At 42.4% G+C, this 10,489-nt stretch overlaps 1 protein-coding gene across 3 annotated transcripts in view; it reads right to left on the bottom strand.

The window, feature by feature from the left end:
* Positions 1–3,380: 3,380 nt before the first annotated feature.
* Positions 3,381–10,489, bottom strand: part of prkaa2 (protein kinase, AMP-activated, alpha 2 catalytic subunit) — a 194,377-nt gene continuing 187,268 nt past the window's right edge. For all 3 annotated transcript variants that reach the window (XM_049588175.1, XM_049588173.1, XM_049588174.1), the window contains 5 exons: positions 8,504–8,728; positions 8,227–8,389; positions 7,763–8,101; positions 7,552–7,678; positions 3,381–6,408 (listed from right to left, as the gene is read on the bottom strand). In XM_049588175.1, coding sequence (XP_049444132.1) covers positions 6,158–6,408; positions 7,552–7,678; positions 7,763–8,101; positions 8,227–8,389; positions 8,504–8,728 — 1,105 coding nt within the window. In that variant the 3' untranslated portion in view covers positions 3,381–6,157. The remainder of the gene's footprint in view (positions 6,409–7,551; positions 7,679–7,762; positions 8,102–8,226; positions 8,390–8,503; positions 8,729–10,489) is intronic.

The following is a 10,489-nucleotide window of genomic DNA, read 5'->3' as shown; positions in this document are numbered from 1 at the left end:
GCAGAAAGAAAATAGTTCCTGCATGAAACTGCTCACAACAAGGTCTGTGGATTATCTTGAGTAACCGGGTCATGATTTCTGGAAAGAGACATTGTTGTTGAGTTTTTCAAATGTAATTTTTTGGCTCTTTGAACACCACAAGCTGAGTGCCATCTAGTTCCACTTTAATGGAGAACAGGCAGACATCTCTTCAGCTGATATCTTCAACACTCTACAACTCACACTAAAACAATCTTGACTGATAAACAGCACTACAGGCAAGAAGAAAAATATGCAATTTTTATTTGGGAGTGAACCGTCCCTTTAATATTGTTTAAATTGCTCATTTTCTTCCAAGTGTTTGTGTTATTATGTTGTTTTGTTTTTGTACATGAATATCTTTTCTACTTTATTTACCCTCATTATTTTGTTAGAGATCATTACAGATTATGGAAGTGTTTATGTAACGACTCATGTCATAGTATTTAAATGCTGAGCTTTTAACATATAAGGTGTAATAATTATCTTTAATGGTGCACCAATAAACAACATGGAGCATAATCTAAAATACACAATCTAACAATTCAATTAGTGTCATTTGTGTTGGTCATAGGTGCACCTTCTGGAGGGAAGCGTCACCCATAAACTTTATTTTCTTACATTTTTATGGAGCGGATGTCTGGCAGGTGTCAGTTTTATGTGCCGCCTTTCTTCTTATGACTTTCCCCTCGAGCTGATGAATAATACGTGTTACAGAAAGAGAAAGTCGTGTGATGATCACCCGAGGTCATTTTCATGTAAAATATTGTTGACATCTAAGGGTGCATTTTGTCTGGAAGAAAAAAAACCCCCACAAAACTAATCCTCTGTGATGGGTGTGTGTGTGTGTGTATGAGTGTGTGTGACACTGACAAAGCCTTTAGGGACAAAAACATTTTTCCTTTTATATGTTTGTTTATTGTTTTTCAATAAATACTCATTAAAGTGCAAATCATAACAGCAATATCATGCAGTGCATAACAAGAGAAATCCAAACCCCAATCAGACAGAGACAGGGAGAGACAGTTGAAACACACTGTCACATTCTTACACACGCACGCGGAAACACACCCTTACACACATTCTTTCACAATTACCAGTGTGCACACACACACATACATACAGACACACACACACACACACACACACACACTGGGGTATTTAAGGTTACACTAATCATAAGAACCCCTCCACAGATAAACAGCCTTGCTGTTGCAAATACTCACTTTGGTACAACACGTTAAAGTCTGTATTTGATTAGGCCCCCGGCATGTTTCCCAGCTCTAAACACAAATTAGAGTTTACATGACTAACATGCCACTGGTAGTTGCATACAGGTGTAATGGTACAGTACTACATCTGACAGTAAATACTGGTTATATTGGGAGTTTTTAAATACAACCCATGACCTCTCCCAGATAGTGCGCTCCATTGATCGACATGTCATACTGTTGTTACGAGCAGCAGAATCAGGGATGGATGCACAATGGGCCAGATGTGATCCTGATGTGACCAACGCAGCTCACTATCCACAGGACAGGTCATTTAAGACACAGCAACAGAGTGTAATATAGAGGTTTGACTGAAGAACAGAGATTAGTGTTTACAGGACTGCGTGTGCAGTGGCACGTGTCTCGCGGCAGGAAGCACAGTTTCTCCCTGACGTCAAGGTATATTCAGTCAGTGGTGTATGTGGCGTCACAGACAGCGAAGGCAACCCGACACAAGACACGTTAACAGAACATACATGTAATAAAGGGTTTCAGCAGAGTAACAAAGAATGTGGCTTTCACTGTTCAACCAGAAGCCTTCACAATTCTCTCATAAGGCAAAAACTACTGACTCGATGCAGACGATGATGACTCACAACAAGTAGAGAACCAAACTACGTCAAATTATTGTAGGTCCAACAAAGTACTAGGTTAACACTAACTAACTGAACACTCATAGTTGAGAGTGATGTGTGCAAACCTCCAACATGGCCAAATTCTCCCCAATATTCTGAAATATTATCCTATTATTCTTACGTTATACCAACTATATAAAACGAAAAATAACATTCATTTTGCCCTTTTGCCAATCACTTGCCCCAAACCTGTGAAAATAACGAGAATGAACACAATGAATTGGCCATTTTGGGGTTTCCTATTCATGACATCAGTGTAAAGCAGAGTTCGTACTATCCCTCCAACCTGTTTTATCAAAAACAGTAGAAAGGCAACAGTCCAGCACTCTCCATCAAAATAACGCTGCTTTAAAAACCAAGAACAAACCCAGAGAGAGACGGACAGGAGGATCTGCAACTGCAACTAATTTTTTTATATATTATTTATTAGTTATTTTTATTGTCGATCAATCTGTACATTATCAATTAGTTGTTTGTTCGGTCTATAAAATGTCAGAAAATGGTGAAAAATGTCCATCAGTGTTTCCCTAAGGCCATAATGATGCGTTCAAATGTCTTGTTTTATCCACAACCAAAAGATATTCAGTTTACTGTCATAAAGGAGTGCACCCCCACCCCCCACTCGCCTCGTCTGTGCCGGCAAGCACCACAGCATCTCGGACTATCACATCCAGACGGTCCCGGTGTTTCTTCCGCAGGCTCCGCTTCACTCAGCTGCCCGATAAACCCGCTGCTTCTTCCTACATTAACCTGAATAACAAACCAGGGCTCGGTGCTCCAGCTGGATCCAAACGGAGAGCCACTAGCTGGGAAGCTAGCGGAGGCTAACTGGGTGTGTTAGTAGCTGAGTGAAGTGGAGTCTGAGGAGGAAGCACCGGTTAGCCTTGGTTTCACTACAGGCAGATTCACTCGCCACAGGGGCGAGGAAATAAAACCTAAACAGCCAACTTAGTTTAGCAGTTAGCAATGTCTTTCACTCACTCTCGGTCTCTGCTGTGTTTAGCTATTTCCCTGCTTTCCTGTTAGCATTAGCACTAGTCAGCTGCCACGCTAACGTTCCGGATTCACATGAACGTACATGAACGCGCAGCCAGACCGGCTTGTAAACAATGGGTTGGAGATCAACACAGAGAGAGGCTGTGTGAGGTCATGCTACACTCCAGATCAAATTACACCTCTAGTTCTTCACATAGCAATTTTTTAATTCCTTCAATCTAGAAATGATGAATTTCGCTTATTGCCCCTTTAAATGAGTCAGTGATTAATTTAATGGTTGACAGCTGATTAGTTAATCATAGCTACACTGCAGCACCAGCTTTCACTTTTCACTTTCACACTGATTTTGAAAAAATATTCCATGACAACACAACACTAAACTCAGCTATGGTCTGATCTGTCAGGACAATGCTCAACATTTACATAAGAAATAACACCATTGAAACAAAGGAGCAGAAACAACAGACACGGTGAAGTTTAGTGTGAGGCAATAAAACAGTAAATCCACACGAGTTTTAAAACGCAGACTCAACAGACGATGACGAAACACAAACACCAAACATCATGTCCCTTTGTCACTTTCTACCAACTGAACCAATCTCCCAAAGCATTGCAGAGATCCTCCGAACAAAGTCAGTAAGAAAAACATGACATCATGTGACACACTCTACCCATCTCCACTACACACACTGGCTCATACACACACTCTCCATAAACATATGCACAGTTACTGTGTTGCATTCTTTAAGGCAACTGGAGAAAGGTTTCTGTGGCTTATACTGTCCTGCAGCAGATACACACCACCTCGCATGGATTTGTCATCTTCCTCTCATTGATTATCATCATCACCTCATTATCTGTCCACATACACAGACTCAGGGCTAATGAAGTTTAACTCTGCTAATATGATTGGTAGCAATTTTGAAAACTGATCGACTATTGGAGCAATTTATCAAGTAAATACTAACATATGCTCTGATTCAAGACCTCAGATTAGGCTCTAAATTCTGATGCACATTTTTCTCATTTTAAAAGGCTTAAAGGAACAGTGTGTAAGATTCAGGGGGATTTAGCAGTGAGGAATACCCATTGAAACCAGCTGAAACAATCCCAGTTACAATTCCTTCACTTTTGGCTGTTCAGGTGGCTGGATTATCTGCAGAGGTCTCTTCCTCTCTAAAACAAACAGACTAGGTGATTAAAAACACTAAACAAAGCAGTTTCTCCTACGCTGTTTGGCACATTGCAGCTGTACCTGCTAATATCTGCTTACCTGATAACCTTATGTATGCTCATCTGATTTCTGATCCAGATGTACAGGAGGTTTTTACCATGAACCAAATTATCTGCAGGAGTCTCCTCCTCTCCAGAACAAACAGACCCAGTGAGTTAAACCGGTAAAAACAGTGTATAAAGCAGCTTCATGTCGGAGGTCTGATAACTAAAGATCCAGGAGTTCAGGTTTTTACCAGGAGCTAAATTAACCATAGGGGTCTCTTCCTCTCCAAAACAAATGGACCTGGTGATTTAAACCAGTTACATCACTGAATAATGCAGTTTTACATTTACAAAAATGTATTTTTCTGACATGCTTATCGGGGAGAGGCTGCAAACTATGGTGGCTGATGCGAAAACGTGAACGGCCCCGTCTGGAGCCAGTGTTTGGTTTGTCCATTTTGCGCTACTGTAGAAACTTTGCCATCTCCTTAGACAAGGACATGCACCCTATGTAGATATAGACATCTCATTCGAAGGTAACAAAAACACGACAACTCTTATTTTAAGGTGATTATACACTAAAGAAAATGATGACCCCCCCTAAATCCTGCACACTGGACCTTTAAGTCAAAAAAAAAAAAAAAAAAAGAAGATAGTTAATAATTGTAGCCCTAAAAATTGCTACACTCTTCATTACAAACAGCACATGGCGTCTGTCTTTTTCAGCTTACTGCGTATGTGACTGCCTGCCATGTCTGTCCTCCTGATATCTCCGGCCTGCTCGCGCTTTTTAAATTACATTCTGTGCATGCATGGCTGAGCAGCATATTAGCAGTTGCTCAACTTGTCATTTGTTAAGGGCTAAACTGAAGTGTAGAGGAGTCTGTGTGTGTTGTTGCATATTTATGACAGTTACTGAATGTATAAAATGATGGTTGTGTGGGGAAAGAAACAGCAGATGTACGGTATGAACGGCATCTTTGAAAAACACAGAGACCGACCATAGCTATGTGAGAAGTCAGGTAATACGGTGGCTGTGAAAACTCATGTTAGATGGTGTGTATCTGTGCTTCATCACTAAATGCAGGACACAGTCGGCACCATGCAGAGTATTATCGCCCGACTATCCCGCTGCCTCTCTAGGTTCATTAATCTTCTACAATCTATTCAAAATCAGGATAAAACTCTACGTCGATGCAGTGCTTAAATAATATAACTACAGCGCCTAAAAAACAATCTCTCAAAAATAAATATGGATCTGATATCTAAATAATAATCATCTTCTTTATGGAGTATAAAGTCTGTTATTTGGTATACCCTTGTCAACCTTTTCAGCTATGTAATATAAATATAATATACATGGATAACAAAAGTTTCTTTACAAACCATAGAATATAAAACCTGAAAATAAATTTTACATGTGCTAACGTTCCCTCAGACACAGATTTTATGTCAATTTTAACAACCTTCATCAAAATATAAGACGAGAAGCAAAACTGACCTCCGATCAGTGTTTGGGGAAAACTCAGCAGGCTTTCCCGCCATTTAGTGTTATGGTAGGCGATGACGTTTCAGCAGTTGATATAGATTGAAGGTAATTGTGGGAGGAGTGACAGTGGACTTGACCTTTCCTGACTCCGACACGACTGCGTGCTGTGACCTATTGCCTATGGCCTTCAATATGTCACAGATTCCAGTCCCAGGATCAGTTGTCATAAGCTGTGGCTGCATGTTTAAACTCTGAGACTCTGATCTAAGGACTGTGTCAAAATACGAAAAGAAAAAAAAAAAAGGCTATTAATCTGCCTCTCTGAGAAAGGATTCCTCTCTGTGTCTCCCTAATCTGAAGTGACAGGCTTTGCTTTTTACACTTCCATTCACCCTTCCAGGCCAATACAGCTGGAACGGAGATGGAGAGGAGACAGAGAGAGGAAGTCACTCCTAACATCTACACTCCCCGACGTCCCGGATCAGCAATTGGCTTAAAAACCCCACTGACATCAAGGTTACAGATACATCTCAGCGTGCCAGCGTAGTGATGAGGCTGGCACACATTTCAAAGAAGTCCATGGTGTGTGATCCCTGACGGGGGGTGAGTAGAGGGTTGCTACCGGACAGGGACCCCGGGAGAGAGGAGCTGAGCTGGGGCAGATCAATCGCGGGGCTCGCTGAGTCGATGCTCAGTCTGGGTCTGTGGAGTCCGGCTGTGGAGCCTGATCTCTGAGGAGTGGACGAGCCCGATTTAAAGCCAACTGCCTCGATGATGTCATCTGGGGGTCACATGAACAGAGGATAGTAGTGTCAGCATTTAACAGAGGAGCAGTTCATGACGTGAATGTAGGCTAATTACTGTATGAGAATCATGCCATAACCAAAATAAATTTGAATTATGTGTTTGAGTTTTTATCTAGTCTTTCCCCACATGCACTTATAAATCCATCTACTGAATTCAGCATCAATTCTAACCAGTTACAGTTATGTTAAAGCTGGAGTGTGGGACGTTTGCAAATGAATGAACCAAACAAGTTCACACAGTGCTGATTGAGATGATCACCGCCAGGGAAAGCTCTCTGTATCTCGCAGTATACCAGAGTTGTTGTGTCTGTGGTCACTTTCTCGCACTGGTGCGCTGGAAATTATGCAATTTTCGTCAATTAACCAGAACTCAAGGGAGCAGGAAGTGGGAAGAGAGCATAGCAACAGAGCAGCAGATAGGAGTATGGGGGGAAAATCCTAAGAAGCATCAAAGAAAGGTTTCTGGAGTGGATGCTGCAGATAAAAAAAGAAACCTGCCATTTAGAGAAAGGATTAAAGTCAGACTTTGAGAGAGCGCTCCTGGGGGCAGAGGAGATGGGGCGAGATCACCTGCAGGCATACATCATGAGTGTAATTACTCTCACTGCCAGAGGGTGGAGACAAAAGCTCCACACTTTAGCTTTAATATAAATTCAAGTAAATTAAACGCAGAAAATTATTTTTTCAAAAAGCAGTGCCATGTGTGCCATTTGTACTTCTGATCACTGACATCATGTAACTTCAAATCTGTGTGATAAAGACAAACAGTTGCATGTAGAAAAGCACATGGCTATGTACAGCACATGTGTATTTAAAAATATATTTAAATCAATGTCAAATCTGAAATTGTGGGTAAAAGACACAACTAAATACACATGAAAGATATGAAGTGACTGATGCGCTTGCATTTCAAAGAGGTGACCTGTACAGGCTCAAATGCATTTATGCTGGGACAAGTGCCCAAAGTGCACTCTGCTGCCTGATTTGCATCAACACCACCTCAGCTGTTCCAACTCCAGCAACTCAAGATTTTAGATCCACGAAACAGGGACAGACAACTGAACTGCAGGTGAAGCCATGTACAGTGTAAATCAAAAACAGTTTGGGATATCACCAACCATCGATGCTCTTGAAGTCGAGGAGGTAGGATCTGTTGTCCACCTGATACAGCTGCAGGCTCATTTTCACCAGGTTTCCCGTCACTGGATTCTTCCTCCTCACTCGCAGGTGGTACGGGTTCACCACCTATAGCACAGAATAACAGACTGTCTCGTTTGTACGCAGACCTTTGTATGTTCTGTATTTATACGTGTAAGACATATCCATTACCTTCCAGTCGAAGCTGAGCTGTCTCATGGCCCTGTACACTTCAGCCATGATGTCATAGGGTCTGCTCTGGCTCCTGATACCGAGGTGCCACTTGGCCTTCTTCACTGCTAGCGGTTTGGGCCGAGTGGTGTTGAGAGCATCCAGAGGACAACGAGACTTGGGGCTGTCAGCCAGCAGCGGAGGCATCCTCTCTGGGTGGGGTTTGATCCCGGGGGGCAGCGGCATGCCCTCCTCTATGAAGGAGCCCTGGGGAGGACTGGAGGCCAAGTAGAACTCGCTGGCCTGGGTCATGATGCGTCGGTTGTCTATTATGAGGTGATAAGCTACTGCAAGCTGATCCTGCATGAACAGAGGGAGGATGGAGAGTCAGTTGAACACCACTGAGATAACGAGTTAAAGCTAAGGACAGACCTTGAGATTACTGAAACCTACAACGACTCCACTCATGAATGAGTCTTGTGTACCTGTGGGTCCCCGCTGTAAAGGCTGGACACAACCTCAGACTCAGTGCATTCAAACTTCTCGCACACTTCCCTGACAGCCTCTTCATCCAGGACTGTAGCATCATACGAGGGGTCCTCGGGGAACAGGTAGCCTGGCAGGTCCTGCTTAAACCACTCATGTTCCCTGACAGAGGAGAGGATAACCACTCAAAATCATCACTCTTAACTACAAACACAAACCTATATCGAGTGAGGCTGGTAATAATTAATGCCAAAGTGAACAGAGTAGTGTGAGCACCTGATGTCTTTGATGGTGGCTCTCTTCAGAGGATCCACCTGCAGCATGAGCATGAGCAGCGAGGCCACAGAGCGAGTCAGGTACTCAGGGATGTAGAAGACGCCTCCTCTGATCTTCTTGAACAGCGTGGGGACGTGCTCATCGTCAAAGGGCAGAGTGCCGCAAAGCAGGGCGTACAGGATCACGCCGCAGCTCCAGATGTCCACCTCTGGGCCTGCATAGAGTCTGACAGAGTGATGAGAAGATGTGACACATAACAAAGAAGAAGATCCATAAACAATGTGTCACTCTTGTGGGTCCACTGGAAAAGCAGATAGCACTTTCTTAACTTTTAAGTGCTATCATATAGCTTTAATATATAAATACTAGGGGTGTAAGGGTTCACTAAATTCACTGTTCAGTTCGATACGCAGTGATGTCACGGTTTGGTATGTTTTTGTTACAGCAAAAAAGCAGAAATTTACTTAGTTTCTTTAAAAACTATCATCATAAAGCCTGATGTTTTTTTACTTTGAACCTTGACGGAGCTACACCTGAGTGACCCGTCCTCTGGGGTGTCTTCTCAGCAGCATATAAAACAAAAAAGCTCCTTAAAAATATTAAATGTCATACAGTAGTTATAAACAAATAGGAACAAATAAACAGTTCTGTTTCTGAAACGAAAGGGAAAAAAAAATATCCTTGTTGTCTTTTGTTTAATTTAAATGTATAAAAACTAAAATCATAATGCTGCAGGGATACATTAGCATGTAGTGTTTGTGCTGCCCCTTGTTTTCGTCTCGTTACCCCGACTGGCACACTGGTGAAGTCGGCATAAATGAGTTGACATGTTTGAAGTATTCTGCACTGATGTAACCTACTGATGTGGCTCCCAACGCCAGACCTGTAGGTTATCAGGGGAACGTTTTTTCTGGTCTGGAGGGGCAGAAAGCAAATTGCCTGTCGCCATGTCGTTTGGCCTGCCTTGTTGAGCGCAGTGGCACTGAGAACATTATGTTTTGTAACATAGCTGTACATTTTATTTTTAAATTATAACAGGATTAGTTTAAAGAATTGTTCGGTTTGTAATATGTCCTGAACCAAAAGCCTCATACCGACTGATTCACTGGAGACTGATTTGTTTGCCCACGGGTGGCTGCCGTGGCAGGGCCGCGTTGCCGCGTCCTTGATCTTCGGTTTTCCAGCGGACCGTTGGAGCAAGTCCGGCTTCTCTGCTGCTAACGCTGCTGCCGGGATACAGCTGAGGAGGAGCCGGCTGCTAATGCTATGTACTGGGACACTGCTAATGCTGCTTGCCGTGCTGCTGTAGCTCAGTCGTAACTGTAACTGATGCTGAGACTCTACTGACTGTGTGACTGGTAGATGGCGGTGGGTGGCGCAACAGGCCAAAACACAAATTCAAAACATAAACATGATTTGCAGACTGCAAAAAAATTTTTTAAATGCGAATATTCTGGCTGTACTATTGTTGTTGGTGAGATCAGTATGTTATATGAACATTATTCCTTAGTCTCTGTGACATATTAGGAGGATTTTACGACTATTTGCTTTAGATTTCTTACATATAGCTCCTTTAATAAATACAGATTTTGTTTAAGTGTCATTTGTAGCTTTTGTGAAGACAAAATGCACACCCATGGGCGACACAATTGGTTGTATAGTGTTTCCACTGCTTTACAGGTGCCGGTAGTGCGCTAAGAAATGCAGCAATGCGTCACCAAAGGCAGTGAAGAAGAAAATTCCAGGCAAGTAATCCACGATTTAAAATTTACTTTGCAACTGTTTATGAAGAAGTACATGCATTTTAACATATTTGTTAAACCATACGCATACACAAGGTGCGCTTGGGTGTGGAACAGTGAATGTAAACAGCTTTTTTGTTTGTTTACGAGAGATCTCCACAGGGCAACTAAGAGTTGTTTTCTGTCAGGTCGGGCTTCAGGCAGTGTTTAAGGCTACATTCACACTAATACGTTTTTGTTTTAA

This window comes from Epinephelus fuscoguttatus, linkage group LG10 (assembly GCF_011397635.1).
Source record: "Epinephelus fuscoguttatus linkage group LG10, E.fuscoguttatus.final_Chr_v1".
NCBI lineage: Eukaryota > Metazoa > Chordata > Actinopteri > Perciformes > Serranidae > Epinephelus > Epinephelus fuscoguttatus.
The sequence above is the reverse complement of the archived record's forward strand: the minus strand, read 5'-3'. Positions and strand labels throughout refer to the sequence as shown.